We start from the raw sequence: 25,902 nt of genomic DNA on the forward strand, positions 1-25,902 counted from the left end.
TGCCCGAGTTCAGAGATTTGTGGGATTATCTTCAGCTTTACGATGTTTTTGTTTGCGATAAAAAAGCAGCAAGTGTCACGCTGAAGACCGGAGCTCAATTTCTGTTTGGTTTTCTGGCTGGCAAACAGCGCGCGTTTATCGCACTTGGCCTAGGCAGAGACCTCGCAAATATGCGCCATTGGGCAGGCCCAAATATTGGGTTTACGAATCCAGTCCCATTCCATTCCATCCGATCTCGTCACTGCTGGAACCGCATTCTGCGGCCATCCCTCTGGCATTTAGCAATGCAAATTTACCTACTTCGAGGGGCTGGAAGATAGGGTACTGACATACCTGATGCTTGATTAATGGACCATGATTTATGTATGAGCCACCTGCCCCGGCGGGATTCTCCGGTTCTCTTGTCACGAGTAGCTGCTCGGAGATGGGAACGTGCTATCTTATCTGCGCTGCACTCGTTTCCGCAACAGTCTTTGTCAAATAGGAGCGATGCGAGACATCTGTCGGGTGCTTTATTTGTTGATCAGGCTAAGGCAGAATGCAAAACGGCCTGCAATCGCCCATGTTGATTTACGACCTGCCCAATCAAGAAGTGGCCATAAATTCAGGCGGGCCTCAAGTACCCCAAATTGGCAGCTTTATGAGGGCCCAAACTTTCCAGAGTTGAGTACAATCAGCTTTTATTTGGACAAAGTCGTGGGATCTTAAGAACTAGAAGAACGTGGTTAGCCTTCGATGAACGCGCAACGTGTAGTACAGTGTGGAGTATATGTGGGGCCTAAAAGTGTGCTACATTTAGGTTGGATCATTCATTTTTATTTGAGCAAACTTTGCAATGATGTCTAAAAGCGAAAAACAAACATAGACCGGCCCAAAACGAGCCGGCTGCAACACTATTTTTGTGACTTGTGAGTGGTTGTGTGAGTGGTATGGTCCCTAGTCCTCCAGCGTTACGTTGCGGAACAGATAGGACATAGACTCCTTGTTGTGGATCCGCCGAATGGCCTCAGCGATCAGAATGGAGATGTCGATCGTCTTGATCTTGTGGCACTGCAGCTTCTGGATCTCGTGTGGAATGGTATTGGTGACAACGATCTGTTTGTTGATGGAAGCATGGAATATAATCATCACAAAACAAAGGCAAAAGAGGGGTAAAGGACTTCAAGACCCACCTCATCGATGGGCGACTCATCCAGCTGACGCGGTGCATCTGAGCTGAGCAGACCATGCGTGGCCAGCACGTAGATCTTGCAGGCTCCGTGCTCCTTCAGCATCTCAGCGGCGGCCACAAACGCCTGGACATCGTCGATCAGGTCATCCTGGGACAGATAAGGTGTGAGAATTGATCGAGGAACTGCAAAAGGAAACCAATACTCACCACCATGATGGCGATACGACCGCTGACATCGCCCACAATGGTCAGTGGGGGCTTGACCTTGACAATGTGCTCCGGAACACCCACCGAAACCGAGGTGGTCCGCTGGCGGGTGCTGCTGGTTGGGGCGTGTTGTGGAGTAGAGTTTCTAGTGGTTAGTGTGGGGCAGTTCACGTGGATTGCGGTTCGAGTGGTGCAATGTGGTGCATTGTGGTACATTGTGGGTTGGTTTTTGTCGAGGTGGTGGTGCGTTTCATTGGTTGGTCGGATCGTAATCGAAACCAAAAAAGAAAAGAATCGTGTGGGTGGGTTGGAAAGTTGGTGGAGTGGCGGCGTGGGGTGTGGGTGGTGGGGAAAAGTACAAATGGCAATTGATTAAAAATTATAATTAAACTTAATGGAAACAATAGTTAAAAATACGAACCTAGGCGTCGCTGGTAAGCACATTTCAACTGAATTTCCTAATAAATTGCTATACGCACTGCATAACACAAATAAAGAGAAATTTCGATTGTTTTTCTGTTTTCTGGATTTTAAATTTTGACAAGAGAACGGCTCCAAGTGCCCACCAAAAAGTGTCGAGGTTTTAGAGACACGTGCGGAGCGTAAAAATAAAATAGCAACATTGCCAAAACGCAAAATATAAAAACACTTCAAAAGTGAACAAAGCAGTCATACAGTATATTGCGAATATAGCTCAAAAATCTACGTTAAAAAGTGTCTGCCTAGGCTGTGAAGTACAAACAAAAGCCACTGACAGAAGCTGTAATAATAATAGCGATAGTGATATTATGGATGGGTGCAATTCAAAGTCAGAAAAAAAGGTTACGTACAGAACTTGAACTTGAAATTCTATGTAAGTATTATAAAACAGTGTATACAGCTAGCATAGCTTATCAAAATTAGTCATTAGCAATGCTTATGCGATTTTGAAGATCTTAAAGATTATTTTAGTCAACAAAAATTGAGTTCATCTTTTATCGAGCAAGGATTAAATTAGATTAGATAAAATGTTTTTTAATTGTATAAGAAACAAAATATCAGATAAAAAAGGTTTATTTATTTAATACGAAATATCTATATTATAGAGGATATGTTAGAGATTGATTATAATATTTGCTTGATGGATGATCGACATTCTAGTGTTTTTTAATCAACAAAACAGAGACCAGTGAAAGTGCCAAGTACTCGATGTGAAGTGCATCCAGCTTCAGTCATAGGAGAAAGCTCAAGATACACAGAAACTAACCAGCATAGCTAACAGCAAAATCAGAATAAATCAGCTAACAAATCAAACGAAAACCTCACAACTAAAAAACTTAGCTTAGGGATCAGCGAGGCCCACTTTTGGGACTGAGGATGTGCAACTCACCTGGTCGGTGGAGGGGAGTACCGACCGTCGACCTCGTCGGCATCGGTCTCCTTCTGTTCGCCGTGGATGACGGCCAGGCCAAGACGCAGTCGCTCGGCATAGGAGTTGGCCTTCTTGGCCACTCCAGGATTACGGGCCACAATCACCGAATTGCGATAGTCGGGAATCTACGGGGAGTATCACACTTAATTCCATTCTTAGTTTAGACAGCCTTTAGTAAAACCCACGCTCTCCTGAATGTATTGGAGCAGAAAGGGCGACGCCCTCAGATTGTCCACGGGTATGTCGAAGAAGCCCTGGATCTCCTTCTGGTGCAGGTCCATGGTGATGATGTGGGTCAGGCCCGAGGTGCACATCATCTTGGCCAGCAGCTTGGACACAATGCAGCCGCGCTTGCGCATCTTGCACTGCTTGGAATACGGCAAGTATGGAATCACTCCCACGATCGAGCGGGCCGAGGAAGTCTTGCAGGCGTAGGCCATGATCAGCAGCTCCATGATGTTGTTGTTGGCATCCCTTTTGGGGTAGAGAAAAGCAATTAACATACATTTCAGGATCAGGAGTATCCACTCACTTGGTGCCCGTTTGGATGATGTAGATGTCCTTGCCTCTTACGGAATCACTGATCTCCACAATAGTCTCCCTGTTGGACTTGTGGAACACGGAGCAGCCGCCGTTCTTGATGCCCATCCGCTCGGCCACCATGTTGGCCAGATCCGGATGAGAGTTGCCATTGATGATGACAATGTCCGAGGTGGAGGTGTTGTCCATGTCGCTCCTGCAACGCTTTGGTGGCCTTACGCTGCCTAATCTGCAAGGGATCAAAGGGGTTAACACAGGTCATTATGGACGAAAAGCAAAGCAAAACCATAACCAGACATTAACTTGGGTTAAGTTGAGTGCTACCTTCGTTTGGACATGCTGTCTTGGGTTTTTTCTGGGGTTAAGGGTTACGGGTTAAGCCAATGGGGTGTCGTCGGGTTCATTCACTGGCATAATCGTTAAAGTAACACACACGCAGTCGTTACGGTTCCCACGTTGCGATGTGCGACCGTATCGATTAGCCCCAGTGAACCAAATAGCCTCGGCTCTTTTTGGGTGAACGCAATTAGTCCTGCCTCTCCTCTCGGTTGCCCAGTTCTGGAAACTGCTCTCTCTGGCCGCGGAGGAGCCCAAAACCACAGGCGCACCGGAGCCCCTTAGCCGGAAACTACTGCGAATTATCGACCAAACAGCGGAAGGCGACACACGTGAGTGGCGTGGCAACGTCAAAGTGCCAACATGCGAATCACAGTTCCGGAATCCGCAGGCCGGATTCCGGATTCCAAGGCAGTCGTCTGATGTGCGGTGCGGAGGAAGCGGCGAGGAGCGACCAGGAGCTGCCCAGGATTAGCAGATAGAGATCGACCTCCAGCGCCAAGACTTCGCACGCGACTTCCTTGGGACTTGGGCGCCCACTTCAGCCGGGAAAAGTGAAAGGCCAGGAGGCGTCGGCTAATTGAATTTCTATTTTTGATCCTGCCCCAAGGAAAGCAGCCTCAAAGCAAAGAGAAGTTCGAAGCGGAATGGGCGACTCAGGTGAGTGAAATGGCCATAAATGTGCGCCAGCGATAAGGATGTTAAGGGGAATAGCTCAGCGCAACGAAAGCTGAATACACTTATGCTAATACAAATGTGATTAGGAAAATATTTCCAATAAATAGAGGCATTGCTTATTGGATCTCAAATACTAATATAAAATATAGGTGTAGAGTAATAGGTGAATACAACTTATTTTTATGGATTGGATTGGTAAAAGATATATCAAACAAGCCGTGATGGAAATGATATTATAGTACAATGTTTTAAAGTATTTTTTAATATTATAATAAGGCTTTAAATCTATTCTTCATACCCATCAAAAATTTAAAAACCCCAAGTTAGAGTATAAATGAAGCTATTTCAAGACCTTTCAAGCCTCGAGACATTCACCTCCGGCTTTCAACTCAGGATTGGGTTGGGTTTGGGTTTGGGTTTGGGGGCGACGCAACCGCGAGGCGACTATTCAATTTTAGACATTTGACGTCTTGAGTTGCTCGAGGCCCAGCCAAAAGGCGTTGGCAGGTGCAGCGATTGCAATGGAAACTTGCGGCACGCATATGTGGCACAAGGAAAATGAAGGCGGGATGAGGATGCCTGGGTTTAAAGATAGCAGCTCGGTGGGATTAGGTGGAGTAGGAGCCCCAGGCCACGAAAGTTATGACAGGCCGGGCTGAGGCAGAAACCTCGAAGGATTAGGGCCACTCCACTCGGCATTAGAAGAACCTAGATTTTTGCCAGAGAAAGACGCATTAGCGGAACATAGTCATCATGTTGGGAATAGCCTGCGATCCGCTCCAGCATACGAGCATGTACGAACGCGGCTCAGATGGTACTAAGAATGATCTACTTCACACACAGATTAGAAACTGAGTGATAAGTGTTTAAGATTGCAAAAGCTAAGATCAAGAACACATTTTTGGAAATATACTATCAGCTAAGCTCTTAATTCTTATCAGTATATTGTATTGTGTAATAGAAAATTGATGACTGGTTTAGCTCTAAGACTTTTGTTTATAGATTATCCCCTTCTTATGGTAAATCTTTACAGATAGCGAAGACAGCGATGGAGAAGGCGGTCTGGGCAACGTCTCCCGGGTTATCATCCGCCCGCCGGGTCAAAGTGGCAAGGCCAAGAGGGGCCACCTCTGCTTTGACGCGGCTTTCGAGACGGGAAATCTGGGAAAAGCGGAGCTGGTGGGCGAGTTCGAGTACGACTTGTTCCTGAGACCGGATACTTGCAATCCGCGCTTTCGCTTCTGGTTCAACTTCACCGTGGACAATGTGAAACAGGATCAGCGAGTGCTCTTCCACATTGTGAACATCAGCAAGAGCAGGAACCTGTTCTCCTCGGGGCTGACTCCTTTGGTGAAGAGTTCCAGCCGACCCAAGTGGCAGAGGTTGTCCAAGCGCCAGGTGTTCTTTTACCGATCGGCGATGCACCAGGGCCATTATGTGCTCAGTTTCGCCTTCATTTTCGACAAGGAGGAGGACGTCTACCAGTTCGCCTTGGCCTGGCCGTACAGCTACTCCCGTTTGCAGTCGTATTTGAATGTGATCGATGCCCGACAGGGAGCGGACAAGCGGTTCACACGATGCGTACTCATCAAATCGTTGGTGAGTCTTACGATTATCCAGGTTAAGGGGCTATCCAAGAATTTGTTTCCCTCCAATCCAGCAAAATCGCAATGTGGACCTGCTGACCATCGACCATGTGACCACCAAACAGCGCTCTACGAACCGCCTGGATCGCAGCTTCATCCGGGTGATAGTTATCCTCTGCAGGACGCACTCCAGCGAAGCTCCAGCCTCTCATGTGTGTCAAGGTCTAATCGAGTTCCTGGTGGGCAATCATCCCATCGCCGGCGTTCTGAGGGATAACTTCGTTTTCAAGATTGTGCCCATGGTGAATCCGGATGGCGTCTTCCTGGGCAACAACCGCTGCAATCTGATGGGCCAGGACATGAATCGCAACTGGCACATTGGCTCGGAGTTCACGCAGCCGGAATTGCATGCGGTGAAGGGCATGCTGAAGGAGTTGGATAATTCAGATGTGAGTAGAAAGTTTAAGGGGAGGCTTTTCATATAATCTAGTGATACTGAATCTCAGTTAGAAGCTTAAGGATGTAGTAACATATAAGGGAGGTTACTTCAGCTTAAAGTTATTAATTTATAAGAAAATATAGATATATATTAATATATTTTAATATATACCTATTTCTTTTTTAAGTGTCTTTTAATACAGTTTATATTTTTCAGTCCAGTATCACATGGCTATCATTGTACTCACTTAATCCTTAACCTCTCTATCTGAAACATCCCATCCAGACCTATCAGATTGACTTTGTGATAGATCTGCACGCCAATAGCAGTATGCATGGTTGTTTTATCTACGGGAACACCTACGAGGATGTCTATAGATACGAGAGGCACCTGGTTTTCCCCCGACTCTTCGCCAGCAATGCGCCGGACTATGTGGCGGATCACACGATGTTCAATGCGGACGAACGCAAGGCGGGCAGCATGCGGAGATTCAGCTGCGAGAGACTCAGTGACACGGTGAATGCCTACACTCTGGAGGTCTCCATGGCGGGTCACTACCTCAAGGATGGCAAGACCGTCTCCCTGTACAACGAAGACGGCTGTGAGTGCACCTTAGGGGACTTCTTTTATCAGTGGTTTTACTAATAAACGCCCTTTGACCTGCAGATTACCGGGTGGGCAGGAATCTGGCCAGGACCCTGCTGCAATACTATCGCTTTATCAACATCCTGCCCATGCCGATTGTAACCGAGGTTCGGGGCAAAAGGCGGGGGCGAAACCGCCATGCCCACCACTCTCGATCCCGCTCGAAAACCCGCTACGAGGTGAAGCCCCGACCCAAGACGCCTCGGTGCCACGCCCCCATTGCCTACACCAACCTGAGCATATGCTATGACTCGGGGGGAGGAGGCGGATCCTCGGACGAGGGTGGATTCTCACCCACCCGACCCTTGGCCCCCGGAAGCAGTTGCTTCAGCGGATACCGGAATTACCGGAGGGCTGCCACCGCAAGTTGCTCCCAGCACCCCGGACACGATCAGTATTCCCCCTTCGCGCTGGGAGCCCTGAAAACGGGCAGCGATCATGGCGGAGGTATTGGTGGATCCAAGGGAAAGAGGTCAGCAGCGGTCACCATCGAAGTTCCGCTGCCCGTGAATGTGCCCCCCAAACCATATCTGTCCATCATCGATTTGAACCAACTGACGAGGGGAAGCCTGAAACTGAAGTCCAATAGCTTCGATGCCGCGGACAGGAGATAGGATCAGTGATATGATATGCAAAAGGGTTAGTGATCACCGTCGTTAAGGATCCGGGCAGAATGATGGGTTGTTTTAGGTATAATCAAGTCTTTTCTACGCTTCCTGCTTGTTTTTCTAAATAAAAAGTTTACTATTAATCCGAGATATTACTCGAATTTATTGTTGCTAATATTTTAGTCCAAACTCAGATAATAGATACTTTTTTTATTTTAAACTTGAAAAACTCCACACTCAGCAAAGCATATTAAAATTACAAGCCCGGAAGAAGGTAAACAACATTTTGATTGTTTACTAAGAGATCGGCCTTATCAAAGAGCCATGAATAGAATAACTCAAACAAGTTATTTGATTCTTGGCACTACAATCAATACAGAATTCCCAGAGGCATGGATTTTGCTTATAAATAAATACTTCCCACTCCTGTTTGTAACTTACTTAATCGGTGCTGTCGATTCTTTGGGTTTTTGATTTGATTAAGGTTATTTATTGAAAGTGGCTAGAAGTACCAAATTTTGGACCAGATAGAGATTTATTTACATTTTTAGTAGTACCTATACTTGAAACCAATATGTAAGTTGTAAGGTTATTAAGAAGGCTAGTGGGTTTTATGTTTGACTCAGACGATAAGCAAAATATAGGTTCTTAATTCTAGTTTTTAAAGGTAGGGTATAGTTTCCTATCTAGTCTCAATCTCAAGATTCCTGTTTTGAAATCCATCAGAAGGTTATTCAACCCCCTCTCCTTTGTGTCCTTCTTCTAAACAAACAGTTATGCGAGCACTTTTCACTCCGAAAACGAAGGGCAACAAGTCGGGCGATTGAGTAATATTTTTGAGTGATTTGGCTTATCTCCTCCCGCACTGTTGTTGTTTTTCAGCTCTTAATTTGGCTCGCAACCAGAAAATAAAAAAGAACGAATTGCGCTCAATTGGCGACATGTGAGTTTTTATCACACTATTCAGATGCGGTTATTTACAGTTATTCACAGCGAACAAAGAGCCGTAAGTGCGATGAGTGAACCTAAATTTCACCGCAGCGCACGTGAGTGTGAGTGAAAGTTCCTTGGAGACAATCACTCGTCACTAATTGGATGGATTAGCTGGCACTTTTATCTTATCTTTTATCAAACACGACGTTACTATAACCTCCTTGGAATATGGAAATGCTGTACACACACAGTCTACACCCACTCACGCAGTAAAAACACGCGCGAAAAGTGTTGATAACAGCACAACCCGAGGGCGACTGAACAAAAAACGAGCTTCTCGGCTGATTAACGCTTTCAATTAACACGAAATCGGATCCGGAATCGGAATGGAATCAACAAAAAACTCACTTCTTTTTCTTATAAATAAAAGCGAATGACTGTGGACAAAGTTGAGCGAAAAAGCGAGGGCTGCGCGGCGTTGCCAGATCGCTGGAGTGAGGTGGTGGTGGTGGGAAACAGCTGTTGCCGTTGTGAGTGAAACTGGCAAGTAACTGTACAAATGGAGAGGCAATTTAAGATATTATCAGGTTAGTTAGTTTAGTTTTAGTTCAAGTTTTTAACAGTTCTTTTGTTAGTAACGGCTTTTCTGCGTTAGAACATGCAGAACACAACAAAGTGCATCTTTCTCTTTAAGCTTTTAATGCACATATTTAAAAGAGTGCACTGAAAAAAATTTATAATAAAAAACCTTTTAAAAATAACTTATGGTAAAACAAAGTTCTTTTTCAAAGTCACACAAAAAGTTAAATGGTATTCCAAAATACTGAAAGATAAATACAAAGTACTATACATTTTTCCTCACTGTACAGTGTACACACTCTCTTATTGAGCGCAATTCAGAAAGAGAGAGCTGCCACAGAAAGTGGAGAGCAAAACAAAGAGGAGATAGAGAGGCAGGCGAACGCCGATGAAGTAACCAAAACGAGTACGCCAAAAACAACAACAAAAGCGAGGCTAAAAATAAAAAGCAAACACAAATTCCAGTACAAAACAGGAAAAAGGGGGGAGGTTTTCGCTCTTGTTAGCACGCAATTGATAAAAAATTGGTAGACAAACAAAACAAGTAATTGAAATCTATCAAAACCTGGCTATAATCTTCGCGGGCAATGGAAAAAGACGGGGAAACGCAAAAGAACGGGTTAAACACATATTTAGAGTGAAAAAGGGAAAAATGTGAGAAAAAGGAGGCAAAAACACACGCAAACAGCGGGTCACTAATTAAATTATACATGAACAACACACAGAAATGATATAAAAAAGCGAGAAAATAGCCGCTTCAAAGTTTTACTTGTTCCTCTGCAGCAGCATGTTGTGGTTTTTAGGTAGATTTCACTGTATTTCGCTGTCGCTTATTGATTTGTATTTAAGTTTACTCTATTAGGCCTATGTATATCCTGTTTTTAACTGTTCTTAGCCGGCAGAAAAAAGTTGTAAATTGTTAAGGATAGGCACCGTCACACACTCGCTATCAATATGCACTATGAATAATTGGTAATTAGTAATTACTCTTTTTCGCACGACACTGCTATATTTAATTTTCACTTCTCCGAAAAGTCGGAGAAAAAAACTGGTAAAAATCCTCGCAACTTATTCGAACAGCTGTTGAATCGATGTTTTTATTTTATATATATCGATTGTCTTAGCTTAGTGGTGGCCTCACGACCATCGCGATAGTATCGGTGCTGTGAGCCTTTTTCATTAAAAACATGGAAACTCTGTTACAATTTAAAATTAAATAAATTCACACTATACATATATGATCTTTAAAAAATTGGGTGTCCTTATAAATACAATTTTCTCTAGGAAATCATCTTGAAATATGACCGATAAATGTAGGATCTGTACCTGGAACCAATTGAAATCCAAAATATGGCTTACTTTTTTTTCACTATTTCTAATGTATATTTTCTTTGACATATTAGAGCAGAACAGGGAAATGATTCTATAAACGTAGACGTACATAATCACGGATTAACTTTTTTCTACAGGAAGGGTTTGTCAAGTGTGAGTTAGCTTAAATATACATGTAGACATTGTGTGGTTTCTTAAAATCTAGTTAAGTGTGGACTGTGTTTAGGTGCCGCTTAAGACTAGAATGCTGATTAAAACTAGATGAGCAACGGGTACACTTGTAGGGTCGTTCTCCCGTGTGGGTGAGTAAATGCCGTTTGAGACTGGTCGGTTGGGAAAAGTATTTGGAGCAGGTGGTGCACTGGAATGGTTGCTCGCCAGTGTGGGTTCGCGTGTGGTTCTCAAGATGCTGTCTTAGAAAGAAGGACTTTGGGCATTCGGTACACTTAAAGGGTTTTACACCCCTCACTCGCCGCAAGTGCGCCTGAAGGTTTGCGTTCTGGATAAAGAACTTCGAGCAGTGGTCGCATTTGAATGGTTTTACTCCTGCGTGGGTTCTCAGGTGATGGTTGAGATTCGAAGAGCAATGGAAACTCTTCGGGCACAGATAGCACTTGTAGGGTCGTTCGTTCGTGTGAATTCGCCGGTGTCTCTGCAAGTTAGAAGACCTGGGGAAGGTTTTGGAACAATAAGAGCACTTGTGACGGTTTTCCTTGGCGCCGTTCTGGTTAGTACCCTTGTCAGAAGCAGGTAGTGCCTCTTTATCAGCAGGCACTGCCTCTTTATTAGCAGGTACTGGAGTTACATCAGCAGGTACTGCATTTTCACCACCTTCAGGGTCCTCGTCCGATGGCAAGTAGTCTGAATCATCATCAGCATCATCCTCTAGTTCGTTTTCCTTGTCGCAAAAATCATTTTCCTCGGGTAAAAACATTCCCTGCAAATCCTCCTCCATTTCACTGTAGAACTGAGAGCTCCTTTCGTAGGTTTTCTTTATATCGAAAGCGTTTTTCACTTCCTGCAGGCAAATGGCGCAAATGGTTTGGGGCAACATATCTCCATTCTCAACTTTATAGCCTGTACACTCCGCAATCATGTTACCAATGAAAACCCCGAGTTCAACTTCTTCAAATATGTTGACCATATTTTTGGAGTAGCCCAAACAAACTCGGCATAAAGATGACTCCATCGTTCTGAAATTGAATTATACTTTATTTGGTCCTTATTACAACTGAAATAGCTTTTTTACGGTAATGTTACAGCCAGAAAGTAGAAATATTTGATCAGAACGGGCAAACTAGTTTGTTTATTACTGGATATTAGAGATGACAAAATTTCAGTGATACTATCAATACTGAATAGAAGGTATTTATTAGGTACTGGCGGGAAGTCTAAGAACACTGCTTGGAATGATAACTCCGCTAAAGAAGAAGGCGCCAATCCTGAGTGGGTTCGTGTATTCTCTAAATGCTCTGTGAAACAGATTATATCTATTTAAATAGCTATTCCTAATATTATATCTATTTAAATAGCTATTCCTAATATTATATCTATTTAAATAGCTATTCTTAATAGTTCCTACAGTCCTAATACATTTCTATTTTAAACTAGGCTGCGTCTTATGCTGCTTTTAAACATTATTTTAACCAGCTCTATTTAATAAGCTTTTATCGTAACAGGATGTTTTTTGAGAGCTATTGGGGGCTGATGGGGATAGTATTTCGCATGTCTTTTGGGATTGGACGACACAGTGTACAGATAAGATTTTGTTGATTTATTGTGATTTTGACCTATCGCACTTTGCTATCTGGGGAAATGCCGGATTCGGCTGAGTTCGGCATAAGTATAGGCTCTCCTTCCAGCTAGAATTCAGTATAATTAAAAGTCGCCGGTAGCACAGATCGTGTGCTGATCGAAATGAACTACGGGTGTTTAGCGATTTCTCTGTCGATCTTGGCCTTGGCCGTGCTATCCCACGGTGCCAATTTGCCGTCCAACAAAATTGTTGAAAAGAAGAGTCTTGAACAGTGTTTTCCTGTTATAAAGCCCATCCTCGAACATTTTATAGAGCTCACTTCGGCGGTCGATACCACCAACGAACTAAACCAAAAAATAATTTCGTTGTCGGGTACTATTAAGGATTTGGAGAGCAAGCTGGCCATTGCTGAGGTGCAACTTAAATCCAAGAATGAGGCAATTTACGCAGAAAACTATTTTATTAAAATGCAGTCCCAATTAGCGGATGCTAGGTCCAAGGATCAAGACAACCTAATAAAGTTAAAGGATGAACAAATCGCGGATTCGAAAGCAAATATTAACGACTTGAAAAAGCAGTTGCTAAGTGCTGAGGATCAAGTCAAAACCGTAGAAGATGTTTTAAAAGTTAAATCTAGGGAATTGGATGACAAAACCGAGGAACTCGAACGTAAAGATGACCTTATAAAACTAAAAGATTATGAGATCAGCCATCTAATCGAAGTGATGAAGAACAAAAGCGATGAAATTAATGAGCTACGTACTCAACTTTCGGCTACAGACACCGAAATTGGGGCTTTAAACTATCAAATGATATCGAATTTCGAAGAAATGACTGATAAAGAATTTCAACTTTTAACGTGCATTGCAACAGACAGTTGTCTAGCTGGCTGCCCAAGTGATATTTATAAAATGAAGTTACCCGAAATGGATTTATTCGAAGCTCCCTGCAATTCAAGTGGCTGGATGACTATCCAAAGGCGTCAGGATGGCTCGGTGGAATTTGATCTGGATTTTAAGGAATATAAGGATGGATTTGGCGATTTAGCTGGAGAATTTTTCTTGGGACTAGAGAAACTTCACCGGTTGACCAAAGATAGACCTCACGAGCTCTTTATCAAGCTAGGCTTGGCTGATGAGTCCACAAGCTATGCTCACTACGACAGCTTTGAAATTGCCGGGGAGGAAGATAATTACCTTCTAGTATCGGTGGGCGATTATTCCGGTACAGCCGGAGACGCCTTAAGTGAACTGGTGGGGTCAGTGTTCAGCTCCGTTGATCGGCCTAATCCAAAAGATTGTGTTACAACTAACACTGGCGGTTGGTGGTACAGCAAATGCTCATACATAAGGTATGTTTCCAAAATCTATTTAAAATATATGTACTAAACAATTCGAATTGCAGTGCGCTTAATGGAAAATACCACGAGGATGGGAAGTGCCCAGAATTTACCGGAATTCGTTGGATCACTTGGGAGGAAGATGATGCGGCTTCTCTTACCTTTACTGAAATGCTGATAAGGCCCAAATCCCAGTAAGCTTTAAATGTAAAGGAAAAAATATGATTTCTTTTGCAAATAATTAAAATACAAGGAACTTATTAATTTTTTGTAATTTTCATTAGGTCTTGTCTATGAAATAAAGCAAATACATACTAAATTCTTTTGGGAACCCACTTGTTTTTGACATAATAATTTTATAAATTTCCTTTGGGTGCCCCTTTTGATTCATCTTTGACGCAATAATGTCTACAGATAACCTATTGGTCCACTTTGATTCTACTTCGAATTAAACAAGATTTTGCAGGTGTCACGAAACGTGATTAATAAAAACTTGTACACCTTAAAAAATGGATACTTTTCATTAAAAGTACAACACTACTTAGTCACAGTTGTTAGGCCAGGGCGAATTCATTAGGTTCCAGTCCAGGTGTACTTCCTTCTGAAGATCATTTTACCTCAAAACACATCCACGTCATGGCTGTGTCACCTTGGCCGCTGATTCTACTGCTGATCCTGGGCTGTCCCAGCTTCAAGGCCCTCGATGAGAAGCGGATTCGGGGAGTGCTGAACCTGGAACGCGATCTCCTACAGACCCTCCGTGAATATGCCGAGAAGCTAGAGGAGAAGATCAGTCTTATAAACAAGTGAGCTCGTAAAGGTGGAATGGTGATTAAGGTGTAAGCTTTCCCTTCCTTGTAGTTCCTTGGATGAGTACGCCGACGAGATAGACGAGGCCAATAAGGATCCGGAGGAGTACCTCTCCAATCCCCTGAATGCCTTTCGACTGATCAGGCACATGCACCAGGATTGGGTCGGCTGGCAGGTGTACATGGAGGAGCAGGTGGGCCGGGAACAGGTGGCGAAGATGGAGCGCCTACTGCCAAAGCTCCCTCAAAAGGGGGCCTTCAAGAAGGCGGCCAAGGATGTGCATAATCTGACCCGATTCTACGGCTACGAACCCGCTGATCTGGTGGCCAAAAATGAGATAAAGAGGTTGGATATGTGATATATGCGATAATCAATACATTTTTAATATTTCCCTTTCACTTAGCCCCCTCCATCTTTCCCCTCTGGACTGCTATCACTTGGGAATGGAGCTCTACGAGGAGCTGGATTACCTGGGAGCAGCTAAGTGGTTGCAAGTAGCTGCCCATAACTACACCCGCTCGAGATACAGTGATCTTTTCCATCTCTTGGGGGCACCACGCTGGCAGGTCTTTCGAGATCTGGGCAGAACCCTATTTAAGCTGAGTAAGCTCTGAATCCACCCGGAAGTCCATTAATAATGCATGTATATCGTATATCTCACAGATCGGGAGTCCGCCTATGCTGCATACGATTCGGCCCTTCGATTGAATTCCCAGAACGTCCACCTCATGCAGGAGATTGGTCAGATGGAGCTGTACAGGTGCCGCTTAAGACTAGAATGCTGATTAAAACTAGATGAGCAACGGGTACACTTGTAGGGTCGTTCTCCCGTGTGGGTGAGTAAATGCCGTTTGAGACTGGTCGGTTGGGAAAAGTATTTGGAGCAGGTGGTGCACTGGAATGGTTGCTCGCCAGTGTGGGTTCGCGTGTGGTCCTGAAGTTTATTCTTTTGAAAGAAGGCCTTCGGGCATTGGGTGCACTTGAAGGGTCTTTCACCACTCACTCGCCGCAAGTGCGACTGAAGGTTTGCGTTCTGGATAAAGAACTTCGAGCAGTGGTCGCATTTGAACGGCTTTACTCCTGCGTGGGTTCTCAGGTGATGGTTGAGATTCGAAGAGCAATGGAAACTCTTCGGGCACAGATAGCACTTGTAGGGTCGTTCGTTCGTGTGAATTCGCCGGTGTCTCTGCATGTTACTAGCCCTGGGGAAGGTCTTGGGACAATGAGGGCACTTGTGACGGTTTTTCTTGGCGCCGTTCTGGTTAGTACCCTTGTCAGAAGCAGGTAGTGCCTCTTTATCAGCAGGCACTGCCTCTTTATTAGCAGGTACTGGAGTTACATCAGCAGGTACTGCATTTTCACCACCTTCAGGGTCCTCGTCCGATGGCAAGTAGTCTGAATCATCATCAGCATCATCCTCTAGTTCGTTTTCCTTGTCGCAAAAATCATTTTCCTCGGGTAAAAACATTCCCTGCAAATCCTCCTCCATTTCACTGTAGAACTGAGAGCTCCTTTCGTAGGTTTTCTTTATATCGAAAGCGTTTTTCACTTCCTGCAGGCAAATGGCGCAAATGGTTTGGGGCAACATATCTCCATTCTCAACTTTATAGCCTGTACACTCAGCAATCATGTTACCAATGAAAACCCCGAGTTCAACTTCTTCAAATATGTTGACCATATTTTTGGAGTAGCCCAAGCAAACTCGGCATAAAGATGACTCCATCGTTCTGAAATTGAATTATACTTTATTTGGTCCTTATTATAACTGAAATAGCTTTTTTACGGTAATGTTACAGCCAGAAAGTAGAAATATTTGATCAGAACGGGCAAACTAGTTTGTTTATTACTGGATATTAGAGATGACAAAATTTCAGTGATACTATCAATACTGAATAGAAGGTATTCATTAGGTACTGGCGGGAAGTCTAAGAACACTGCTTGGGATGATAACTCCGCTAAAGAAGAAGGCGCCAATCCTGAGTGGGTTCGTGTATTCTCTAAATGATCTGTGAAACAGATTATATCTATTTAAATAGCTATTCCTAATATCATATCTATTTAAATAGCAATTCTTAATAGTTCCTACAGTCCTAATACATTTCTATTATAAACTAGGCTGCGTTGTATGCTGTTTTTAAACATTATTTTAGCCCGCTCTATTTAATAAGCTTTTATCGTAACAGGATGCTTTTTGGGAGCTATTGGGGGCTGATGGGGATAGTATTTCGCATGTCTTTCGGGTATTAAGGAATAAAGATTGGACGACACTGTGTACAGATAAGATTTTGTTGACTTATTGTGATTTTGACCTATGGCACTTTGTTATCTGGGGAATCGCCGAGTTCGGCTGAATTCGGCATAAATATAGGCTCTCCTTCCAGCTAGAACTCAGTATATTTAAAAGTCGCCGGTAGCACAGATCGTGTGCTGATCGAAATGAACTACGGGTGTTTAACGATTTCTCTGTCGATCTTGGCCTTGGCCGTTCTATCCCACGGTGCCAATTTGCCGTCCAACAAAATTGTTGAAAATAAGAGTCTTGAACATTGTTTTCCGGTTCTAAAGCCCATCCTCAAACACTTTATAGAGCTCACGGCAGCGGTCGATACCACCAACGAACTAAACAAAAAAATAAATTCCTTGTCGGGCACTATTAAGGATTTGGAGAGCAAGCTGGCAATTGCTGAGGTGCAACTTAAATCCAAGAATGAGGCAATTAACGCAAAAAACGATTTAATTAAAATGCAGTCCCAATTAGCGGCTGCTAGTTCCAAAGATCAAGACATCCTAATAAAGTTAAAGGATGAACAAATCGCGGATTCGAAAGCAAATATTAACGACTTGAAAAAGCAGTTGCTAAGTGCTGAGGATCAAGTCAAAAACGTAGAAGATGTTTTAAAAGTTAAATCTAGGGAAGCGGAAGACAAAACCAAGGAACTCGAACGTAAAGATGACATAATAAAACTAAAAGATTATGAAATCAGCCATCTAATCGAAGCGATGAAGAACAAAAGCGATGAAACTAATGAGCTACGTACTCAACTTTCGGCTACAGACACCGAAATTGGGGCTTTAAACTTTCAAATGAAATCGAATTTCGAAAAAATGACTGATAAAGAATTTCAACTTTTAACGTGCATTGCAACAGACAGTTGTCTAGCTGGCTGCCCAAGTGATATTTATAAAATTAAGTTACCCGAAATGGATTTATTCGAAGCCCCCTGCAATTCAAGTGGCTGGATGACTATCCAAAGGCGTAAGGATGGCTCGGTGGAATTTGATCTGGATTTTAAGGAATATAAGGATGGATTTGGCGATTTAGCTGGAGAATTTTTCTTGGGACTAGAGAAACTTCACCGGTTGACCAAAGATAGACCTCACGAGCTCTTTATCAAGCTAGGCTTGGCTGATGAGTCCACAAGCTATGCTCATTACGACAGCTTTGAAATTGCCGGGGAGGAAGATAATTACCTTCTGGTATCGGTGGGCGATTATTCCGGTACAGCCGGAGACGCCTTAAGTGAACTGGTGGGGTCAGTGTTCAGCTCCGTTGATCGGCCTAATCCAAAAGATTGTGTTACAACTAACACTGGCGGTTGGTGGTACAGCAAATGCTCATACATAAGGTATGTTTCCAAAATCTATTTAAAATATATGTACTAAACAATTCGAATTGCAGTGCGCTTAATGGAAAATACCACGAGGATGGGAAGTGCCCAGAATTTACCGGAATTCGTTGGATCACTTGGGAGGAAGATAATCAGGCTTCTCTTACCTTTACTGAAATGCTGATAAGGCCCAAATCCCAGTAAGCTTTAAATGTAAAGGAAAAAATATGATTTCTTTTGCAAATAATTAAAATACAAGGAACTTATTAATTTTTTGTAATTTTCATTAGGTCTTGTCTATGAAATAAAGCAAATACATACTAAATTCTTTTGGGAACCCACTTGTTTTTGACATAATAATTTTATAAATTTCCTTTAGGTGCACCTTTTGATTCATCTTTGACGCAATAATGTCTACAGATAACCTATTGGTCCACTTTGATTCTTTGTACTAAGAAGATGATAATGCCTAAAAGGCAATTAATTCTTTTGAAAAAAGGCTGATTCATTATAACTAATTGTAATTTTATTTAAACTTGTCATAAAATCAAGTAAATTTCGAATTAAACAAGATTTTGCAGGTGTCACGAAACGTGATTAATAAAAACATGTAACCCTTAAAAAATGGATACTTTTCTTAAAAAGTACAACACTACTTAGTCACAGTTGTTAGGCCAGGGCGAATTCATTAGGTTCCAGTCCAGGTGTACTTCCTTCTGAAGATCATTTTACCTCAAAACACATCCACGTCATGGCTGTGTCACCTTGGCCGCTGATTCTACTGCTGATCCTGGGCTGTCCCAGCTTCAAGGCCCTCGATGAGAAGCGGATTCGGGGAGTGCTGAACCTGGAACGCGATCTCCTACAGACCCTCCGTGAATATGCCGAGAAGCTGGAGGAGAAGATCAGTCTTATAAACAAGTGAGCTCGTAAAGGTGGAATGGTGATTAAGGTGTAAGCTTTCCCTTCCTTGTAGTTCCTTGGATGAGTACGCCGACGAGATAGACGAGGCCAATAAGGATCCGGAGGAGTACCTCTCCAATCCCCTGAATGCCTTTCGACTGATCAGGCACATGCACCAGGATTGGGTCGGCTGGCAGGTGTACATGGAGGAGCAGGTGGGCCGGGAACAGGTGGCGAAGATGGAGCGCCTACTGCCAAAGCTCCCTCAAAAGGGGGCCTTCAAGAAGGCGGCCAAGGATGTGCATAATCTGACCCGATTCTACGGCTACGAACCCGCTGATCTGGTGGCCAAAAATGAGATAAAGAGGTTGTATATATGTGATATGTGCGATAATCAATACATTTTAAATATTTCCCTCTCACTTAGCCCCCTCCACCTTTCCCCTCTGGACTGCTATCACTTGGGAATGGAGCTCTACGAGGAGCAGGATTACCTGGGAGCAGCAAAGTGGTTGCAAGTAGCTGCCCATAACTACACCCGCTCGAGATACAGTGATCTTTTCCATCTTTTGGGGGCACCACGCTGGCAGGTCTTTCGAGATCTGGGCAGAACCCTATTTAAGCTGAGTAAGCTCTGAATCCACCCGGAAGTCCATTAATAATGCATGTATATCGTATATCTCACAGATCGGGAGTCCGCCTATGCTGCATACGATTCGGCCCTTCGATTGAATTCCCAGAACGTCCACCTCATGCAGGAGATTGGTCAGATGGAGCTGTACAGCCTGAGGGACCCTATGGAACCCATACTTGATCCTGAACCAAATCCCACCCTTCTGGAGAGCCACTGTCGAGGCAATATTACTCCAGTACAGGGTAGTCTGAAGTGCGAGATCAATACCTGGGTCCACTTGTTCCTGGAATTCGCTCCCTTAAAGTTCGAGGAGCTCGTCAAGGATCCTTACACCGTCCTTTATCCGGGAAGCGTCTACGAGGAGGAGATAAGGCACATCGAGGACGCCTACGAACGATGTCCGCCAAGCGCCCAGTTCGAGCTGAAAAAAGGCATCAACGGGTGTTCGGTCTCCGATGGATATAGCCCAGTGCTGAGGACCATCAACGAGAGGATCATGGACATGACGGGAGTGGAGGAGACGTTTGGTACTTTCTATATAGTCGAATACGCCCAGCTGACGACCTTTGATCCCTTCAAACTTTTTAGGAACTCTAGTAAGGTAAGGGTTTGTATTTTTTATTTATACTTGTGTTTTGAAATCACATAGGAAGGTGTCTAAAGGTGTAGTAAAAAAAATCGGAATGAATCAGTCGGACTTACAGTTTCAAAATATATTGTTGCCTACTTTTAAACACCCTTACAAGTGATTTCAAGGCCCCAGTGAACTTGTATCTTTATAAAGTTATGTATTTATAAACTTAATATCACTCTAATTTCAGTTCCAAAAGCTAAATGCCAAAAATTTGGATAATGTCGATGCCACTGTAATTATATTTGTGAGTTGGCAACGGATATATTTTTTGTCAGATCTTATTACTTTAATAACCATGAATTTTAGCTGAAGGATTTGGCCTTGGGCGGGGCTATTACCATTCCAAATGAAGGTCTTTTAGTGCAACCCAAGAAGGGCAATGTCCTGATCACCTTCCAAAATAAGGAACTCCCCACTACGGTTTGCCCAAACATCGCGGGTAGCGGACTAGGTAAATCTAATCGCTTTGTAGTAATATGTAATTAGTATTGTTAATTTTTTTTTCGTTCCAGTCATGATCAAGTTTATTTTCAAGAAAGAGGAGTAAGCGAATTTTTTATTCGAAGCCGTCTGATGCTATATCATTATAAATGATATCATTAATAATATCATCATTTATTATCATTAATAAATAATTTATTATTATAAAAAAAGGTGTAGTTGCATGTTAATGTAATAAAAACCCACTTTCTTCATACGCTTATTTATTTATTCACGGAAAATTGACAATTATTCACAGAGTGATTGTATTAAATAAGCTTCATATTTAAGTGCACCATACGATCTGATCAATTTTAAAATGTCGCTGCTCCAAAGTGTCCGCATTTTTATATTATTGCTTTTAATTTGTAAATCTAAAATCACGGTAAATGGAATAAATCACAAAGAGTTCCTTATAAGTGAGTCAGCAAAAATGGATTTAATGCAGTTGGACACGGAACTGATCGGCAATCTAGAGAGATATGCCCAGCAAGTTGAGGATAAGGTTGCGAAACTACGGAGGTTAGTTGGAGATATTTGAAATGGAAATAGTTTTCCAAATTGTTCTGTGTTAGAATTGTTCAGGAGCTAAGACAGCCTCTGGAGGCTGCAAAGGGCAAAGAAGAGGAGTACCTGGGCAATCCTCTACACAGTTTTCCACTTATTCGGCACATGTACCAGGACTGGCGGTATATCGAGGAGTTTATGAACAAAACAGTGGGAGAAGGTCAGGCAGAAATCCCATTTAGGAGTACCTACAATTTTAATCAATTCGATTCCAGAACAAATTGATTTTCTAAAAAAGAAACTACCAGAATTGCCCTGGCAGGCGGATACCGAGGAAGCCACCGAGGCCATGATCCGAATGGCGGAGACCTATGGAGCGAAGCCCTGGGAGATGGCTCAAGGTCTCATCGACAACGTGGCCTTCAAGTAGGTCTTTAGTAATCTGGCTATACATTTCTAATTCCGTTCCTTAGCACCACACTTTCAGCTCTGGACTGCTTTGAAATCGCAAAGTTGTACTTCAAGTGGGGTTACTTTGTGGAGGCCCATCATTGGTTGGTCAACACTAAGTCTCTACTGTACCAGGAGTACTCAGGAGTTAATGAGGTGCTGGGAATGAATGAAAAGGATGTGGCATTGCTGCAGGCCCGCTGTTTAATGGAATTGGGTAGGCATTTTTAAAAGTTCATACACATTATAGTTTCTGGTCACGATAGATATTTACAATTGTAATATTTCAGACCTGAAGAAAGAAGCTAAAGATGTTCTGCTGGCCCATCCCGACCTTGCGGAGAATTCGACCAACTTACTTAACCAATTCGAGGCCAATCCTTACAGGGTAGTGGATTCATCGCCCATTTTGACTGAAGACTACAAAAGACTGTGCCGTTCTTCGTTCTCCCCGAAACCTTCCAGGCTCCACTGTCGCTACAACTCCACCACCTCGCCCTTTCTGATCTTGGCTCCCCTCAAGATGGAGGAGATCTCTCTGGAACCCTATATGGTTTTATACCATGACATCCTACCAGATAAGGACATTGAAGAGTTGAAAATCCTGGCGGAGCCACAACTGAAGGCAGCCGAAGTATTTAAGAAAGATGGTGTCTCAAGGGGTAGCGAACGCACCTCCTTGGGAACCTTTCTACCCTTCAAGGACATGGACCCCTCTGGGGAACCCCTGTTGGATCGACTGACCCAGAGAATGCGCGATATCACCGGCATGAAACTGTCTGACAGATATCCTGACACTAACTTTATTAAGTACGGATTCGGGGCTCACTACGGTACACACTATGATTTTTTCAACGCGTCGAACTCGGATACCGAAGGTCGTGGTGATCGGATTGCCACCGTTATCTTCTATGTAGGTTTCAAAACCCACTCAAAACTCACTAAACCTCATAACCCTTTTCCTTTTTAAATATTTCAGTTAAATGATGCACCTTTCGGTGGAGCCACTGTTTTTCCACGCCTAAATATAAAAATACCTGCGGAACGAGGCAAAGTTCTGTTCTGGTATAATATGAATGGAGAAACACACCATGTGGATCCCAACACATTACATGCCGCTTGCCCCGTCTTTTATGGCTCCAAATGGGGTAAGAAATTTAAATATAAAATTAATGGCAAGTAATAATATAATTATTTTCCAGCCATGGCAGCTTGGGTCCACGAATGGGATCAGATGTTCATCCAACCCATATACCGGGAAAAATAAATAAATAACAAATGAATAAAATATTCTAAGTTTTTAATGTAACAAAATTTTTGTTCCAACTTTTCAGATTGTGGCTTAGTTCATATTTCCATTTTTAACTTTTTGTACGCCCTAACTAACCGTGAAACAGATCGAATCGGATGTCTAGTGGCTTAGAATTTATTTTAACTGTCTGGACAACAGTCAGATGTTTTTGATATGATCACCAGAAATTATGAGCTTAATAATATTTCTAATAATGCCTGTTCTTCTAAGTCCCAACTGGATAGCTGAAGGCTATATAAGTCGTAAAAACTACGTTACCTCAGCGGAGGAGAAAATGATCTTGCTGGAAAAAGATAGGAAACTCATTATCCTACTCAATAGTTACGCAGTGGAACTGCAAGACAAGATAAACGTGCTGCGAGGGTGATTAAAATGTGTTTGGGATGCCTTATACTAGTTTCTATACATTTTAGGATAGCTAAAGAATTCAAAAAACCTTTGGAAGAAGCCCGTGGTAGAGAAGAGGAGTATTTGTCGAATCCTATAAACAGGTTGACTCTACTCCGTCAAATGCACGAGGATTGGGAGCCAGTGGAGAAATTCATGCAGCAGCCAGTGGGTCAAGGTAGGATCTCATATATCAACATATTGTATTATATTACTAATTTTCTTACAAATAAGCCCAAATTGAGTCGATTATGAATATCCATAAGGGACTTCCAATGCAGGATGACTTGAATGAAGCTAACCATGCCCTGTTTCGCATAATCCAAGCTTATGGCTTGGAACCCAAGGATGTGGCTAGAGGATTGGTAGATGGCGTGCAATACAGGTAAGGTCACTTTATAGCTACCTCTTTAAACTGTGATAATAGGCATTTTTTCCCATATAGAGGTAACCTATCTGCTAGTAACTGCTATGCCATGGGAAAGTTCTCCTTCAAAGCGGGTAATTACCAAATGGCATCTGAATGGCTTAGCGTGGCAAAGGATTTGTTGATGGAACAGACACGTAAATACCATGAGGTGATCGGGGTCACCAACATGGACATTACCTTGCTACTTGCTCGCTCTTTAATAGCCAATGGTGTGTATTCGCTATCAAGGAAGAATGCCATTTCTGGTCTTAAACTGGTCTTTCGCAGGAAATATAAACATCGCACGTGATATGCTGATGGACGATTCCATTCTCAGTGAAACGGGTAATGCACTCTCCTTGCACTTTATAAGGAATTCACCCAAGCCAACCATTAACGTTGAGTCCTGGGAATCCGCTGGAACTTTCAATGATCTCTGTCGTTCTGCGAGCAGAAGACAGTCGAATGAAACCAAGCCCTCGAGGCTTCACTGTCGCAATAATACCACAACATCGCCTTTTCTTAAACTAGCCCCCTTTCGAATGGAGGAACTCTCGCTGGACCCTTATATAATGCTCTATCACAATGTTCTGAGCGACCCCGAGATCGAAAAGCTGGAGCAGATGAGTGGGCCGTTTTTGGAGCGAACCAGGGTCTTCCTTGCGGAAAACGGAACCGAGCAGATAGCCCCCAGTCGTTCCGCCGATGGGGTGTGGCTTCCTCATCTGGAAACGAAACCTGAAGATCTGGAAATTCTAAGCCGCATTGAACGGAGAATTGGAGACATTACGGGTCTAAATATGGGCACTGGAGGAAAAATGCAGTTCCTAAAGTACGGTTTCGGTGGTCACTTTGTCCCACACCACGACTATTTCGACTCCAAAACCAGTTTCTTGGAGATGGCTGGCGATCGTATTGCCACTGTTCTGTTTTATGTAATAGGACATTTATTAAAAAACTTTTTTTCTGATAACTTTACTTTGTAGCTAAATAATGTGGAGCATGGTGGAGCCACTGCTTTTCCGAAAATAAATTTGGCTGTGCCAACCCAAAAAGGATCGGCATTGTTTTGGCACAACCTTGATGGAGAGTCCTACGACTATGACAAACGCACCTTTCATGGCGCCTGTCCCCTGATATCTGGAAATAAGTTGGGTAAGCAAAAAAGTATAATACTTCTAAAAAATAATACATAAATAAATAATTTAATGATTTCTCCTAGTAATGACTCGCTGGATTTACGAGTTGGATCAGATGTTCCTTTTGCCCACTATACATCCTCCTCGCAGTCGTAACTTTAGCAGAACTATTCGTAATCAAGTGTAAAAAGTTGTTTTATTTAATCGAAATACTTTAGCTTAAATAAAAAGTAAAACTAATCGTTAAGCTAAACAAGTTTTAAAACGGGATGATATTGATTTAAACTAGATAATTGAATTTACTAAATGATTCAGATATGATATTGAATGAACTTACTTCCCTCTTTGCAATACGCAATTAATACGGAAGCTTGCTTACTCATCTTTATTTATTAGTTATTTTCCTCCCAACTCTGGATAGTTTTCCACCCAATTTCCACTCCATACCTTGAACTTCGAATCGCTTTTCTTGCCAGGCATTGGTCATCAGCTCATTGCACCATTAAGTGGGCAATTAAATTCAATTAGCCGCAGTTCTCCGCCTCTTGCCGAAGAACTTCCCTGTGGTTCTGGATCTGGCCATTTATCACGCCTGGCTGAAAGTCCCCCCCTTTCCCATCCCCAAATCTTCGCCCATTCCCTTCAAGAGTTCTCTGCAAGTTTGCACTTCGATTTCGATTGGCGCTGCTAATAATTTTCCAGATTTATTGTTTGCTCGCTTCCTGTTTGCTCGGCTCTCCAAAGGAAAGTTTTCCAATTCCGACTTGGATTTCAATTAAGATTGATGGCCTGCACTTTTCTCCTTGAGGAGTGCGCTGCATTTGTCTTGATTTCACCTTGCCGGATTGAGTCCTTTCATCTGCCAGACAACATATGTATGCAGGTTTATCCTCCCCCAAAGGTAAGGCCTGCAATTTATCAAAATTTGCGCACACCCTGCGGATGAGTGATGTGTTGGAGGGGCAGGAAGTTGGCTACAATTGGCATGTGTGGCTTCCTGTTTGCATTTATCTATGTGTTTCGTGGTAAAAGTGGTGGCTAAGGTACTTTTGTACCGCACTATTTTTTG

The 25,902-nt window shown here is 43.0% G+C and overlaps 8 protein-coding genes across 23 annotated transcripts; 6 read left to right on the forward strand and 2 right to left on the reverse strand.

Moving 5' to 3' along the window:
- Positions 1–770: 770 nt before the first annotated feature.
- Positions 771–10,221, reverse strand: LOC119557805 (phosphoribosyl pyrophosphate synthase-associated protein 2). 11 transcript variants are annotated; one of them, XM_037870719.1, is made up of 8 exons: positions 9,903–10,221; positions 3,322–3,558; positions 2,975–3,263; positions 2,748–2,914; positions 1,800–1,856; positions 1,379–1,490; positions 1,173–1,319; positions 771–1,095 (listed from the first exon to the last, which is right to left on the reverse strand). In XM_037870719.1, the coding sequence occupies exons 1-8, from the start codon at positions 9,920–9,922 to the stop codon at positions 937–939; spliced, it is 1,188 nt and encodes a 395-aa protein (XP_037726647.1). In that variant the 5' UTR covers positions 9,923–10,221; the 3' UTR covers positions 771–936. The 11 variants fall into 11 exon arrangements, with proteins under 11 accessions (XP_037726647.1, XP_037726731.1, XP_037726713.1 ...); XM_037870803.1 differs by having other exon boundaries at positions 1,379–1,523; XM_037870785.1 differs by having other exon boundaries at positions 10,121–10,200.
- Positions 3,609–8,002, forward strand: LOC119557748 (cytosolic carboxypeptidase 6). Of its 2 annotated transcripts, none has more exons than XM_037870648.1 (5): positions 3,609–4,325; positions 5,377–5,942; positions 6,004–6,378; positions 6,654–6,969; positions 7,035–8,001. In XM_037870648.1, the coding sequence occupies exons 1-5, from the start codon at positions 4,313–4,315 to the stop codon at positions 7,625–7,627; spliced, it is 1,863 nt and encodes a 620-aa protein (XP_037726576.1). In that variant the 5' UTR covers positions 3,609–4,312; the 3' UTR covers positions 7,628–8,001. The 2 variants fall into 2 exon arrangements, with proteins under 2 accessions (XP_037726576.1, XP_037726566.1); XM_037870638.1 differs by lacking the exon at positions 3,609–4,325 and adding an exon at positions 5,056–5,157 and having other exon boundaries at positions 7,035–8,002.
- Positions 10,222–10,506: 285 nt separating the features above from the next.
- On the reverse strand, positions 10,507–11,782 carry LOC119557843 (zinc finger protein 808-like). Its single transcript, XM_037870825.1, has 2 exons — positions 11,715–11,782; positions 10,507–11,658 (listed from the first exon to the last, which is right to left on the reverse strand). Exon 2 carries the CDS (start codon positions 11,652–11,654, stop codon positions 10,671–10,673), a length of 984 nt encoding a protein of 327 aa, XP_037726753.1. The 5' UTR covers positions 11,655–11,658; positions 11,715–11,782; the 3' UTR covers positions 10,507–10,670.
- Positions 11,783–12,330: 548 nt separating this feature from the next.
- On the forward strand, positions 12,331–13,891 carry LOC119557798 (angiopoietin-related protein 7-like). Its single transcript, XM_037870705.1, has 2 exons — positions 12,331–13,572; positions 13,626–13,891. Exons 1-2 carry the CDS (start codon positions 12,383–12,385, stop codon positions 13,756–13,758), a joined length of 1,323 nt encoding a protein of 440 aa, XP_037726633.1. The 5' UTR covers positions 12,331–12,382; the 3' UTR covers positions 13,759–13,891.
- A 181-nt stretch (positions 13,892–14,072) lies between these two features.
- On the forward strand, positions 14,073–20,802 carry LOC119557758 (prolyl 4-hydroxylase subunit alpha-2). 4 transcript variants are annotated; one of them, XM_037870666.1, is made up of 8 exons: positions 14,105–14,366; positions 14,422–14,715; positions 14,774–14,973; positions 15,034–15,130; positions 19,666–20,116; positions 20,337–20,393; positions 20,456–20,600; positions 20,662–20,802. In XM_037870666.1, the coding sequence occupies exons 1-8, from the start codon at positions 14,197–14,199 to the stop codon at positions 20,694–20,696; spliced, it is 1,449 nt and encodes a 482-aa protein (XP_037726594.1). In that variant the 5' UTR covers positions 14,105–14,196; the 3' UTR covers positions 20,697–20,802. The 4 variants fall into 4 exon arrangements, 3 of the variants coding, with proteins under 3 accessions (XP_037726594.1, XP_037726602.1, XP_037726585.1); XM_037870657.1 differs by lacking the exons at positions 14,105–14,366; positions 14,422–14,715; positions 14,774–14,973; positions 15,034–15,130 and adding exons at positions 18,634–18,899; positions 18,955–19,248; positions 19,309–19,508 and having other exon boundaries at positions 19,569–20,116; XR_005220118.1 differs by lacking the exons at positions 19,666–20,116; positions 20,337–20,393; positions 20,456–20,600; positions 20,662–20,802 and adding an exon at positions 16,958–17,094 and having other exon boundaries at positions 14,073–14,366; positions 15,034–15,206.
- Positions 16,667–18,385, forward strand: LOC119557783 (angiopoietin-related protein 7-like). Of its 2 annotated transcripts, none has more exons than XM_037870686.1 (3): positions 16,667–17,996; positions 18,050–18,178; positions 18,358–18,385. In XM_037870686.1, the coding sequence occupies exons 1-3, from the start codon at positions 16,807–16,809 to the stop codon at positions 18,368–18,370; spliced, it is 1,332 nt and encodes a 443-aa protein (XP_037726614.1). In that variant the 5' UTR covers positions 16,667–16,806; the 3' UTR covers positions 18,371–18,385. The 2 variants fall into 2 exon arrangements, with proteins under 2 accessions (XP_037726614.1, XP_037726622.1); XM_037870694.1 differs by lacking the exon at positions 18,358–18,385 and adding an exon at positions 18,269–18,296.
- Positions 20,803–20,948: 146 nt separating the features above from the next.
- On the forward strand, positions 20,949–22,914 carry LOC119554166 (prolyl 4-hydroxylase subunit alpha-1). Its single transcript, XM_037864959.1, has 7 exons — positions 20,949–21,151; positions 21,205–21,356; positions 21,412–21,562; positions 21,610–21,803; positions 21,877–22,499; positions 22,566–22,734; positions 22,789–22,914. The coding sequence occupies exons 1-7, from the start codon at positions 20,949–20,951 to the stop codon at positions 22,851–22,853; spliced, it is 1,557 nt and encodes a 518-aa protein (XP_037720887.1). The 3' UTR covers positions 22,854–22,914.
- A 31-nt stretch (positions 22,915–22,945) lies between these two features.
- Positions 22,946–25,020, forward strand: LOC119554177 (prolyl 4-hydroxylase subunit alpha-2). The gene is made up of 7 exons (XM_037864970.1): positions 22,946–23,261; positions 23,312–23,463; positions 23,520–23,670; positions 23,731–23,924; positions 23,983–24,629; positions 24,681–24,849; positions 24,917–25,020. The coding sequence occupies exons 1-7, from the start codon at positions 23,068–23,070 to the stop codon at positions 25,018–25,020; spliced, it is 1,611 nt and encodes a 536-aa protein (XP_037720898.1). The 5' UTR covers positions 22,946–23,067.
- Positions 25,021–25,902: the final 882 nt, after the last annotated feature.

Source organism: Drosophila subpulchrella, chromosome 3R (genome assembly GCF_014743375.2).
Source record: "Drosophila subpulchrella strain 33 F10 #4 breed RU33 chromosome 3R, RU_Dsub_v1.1 Primary Assembly, whole genome shotgun sequence".
NCBI lineage: Eukaryota > Metazoa > Arthropoda > Insecta > Diptera > Drosophilidae > Drosophila > Drosophila subpulchrella.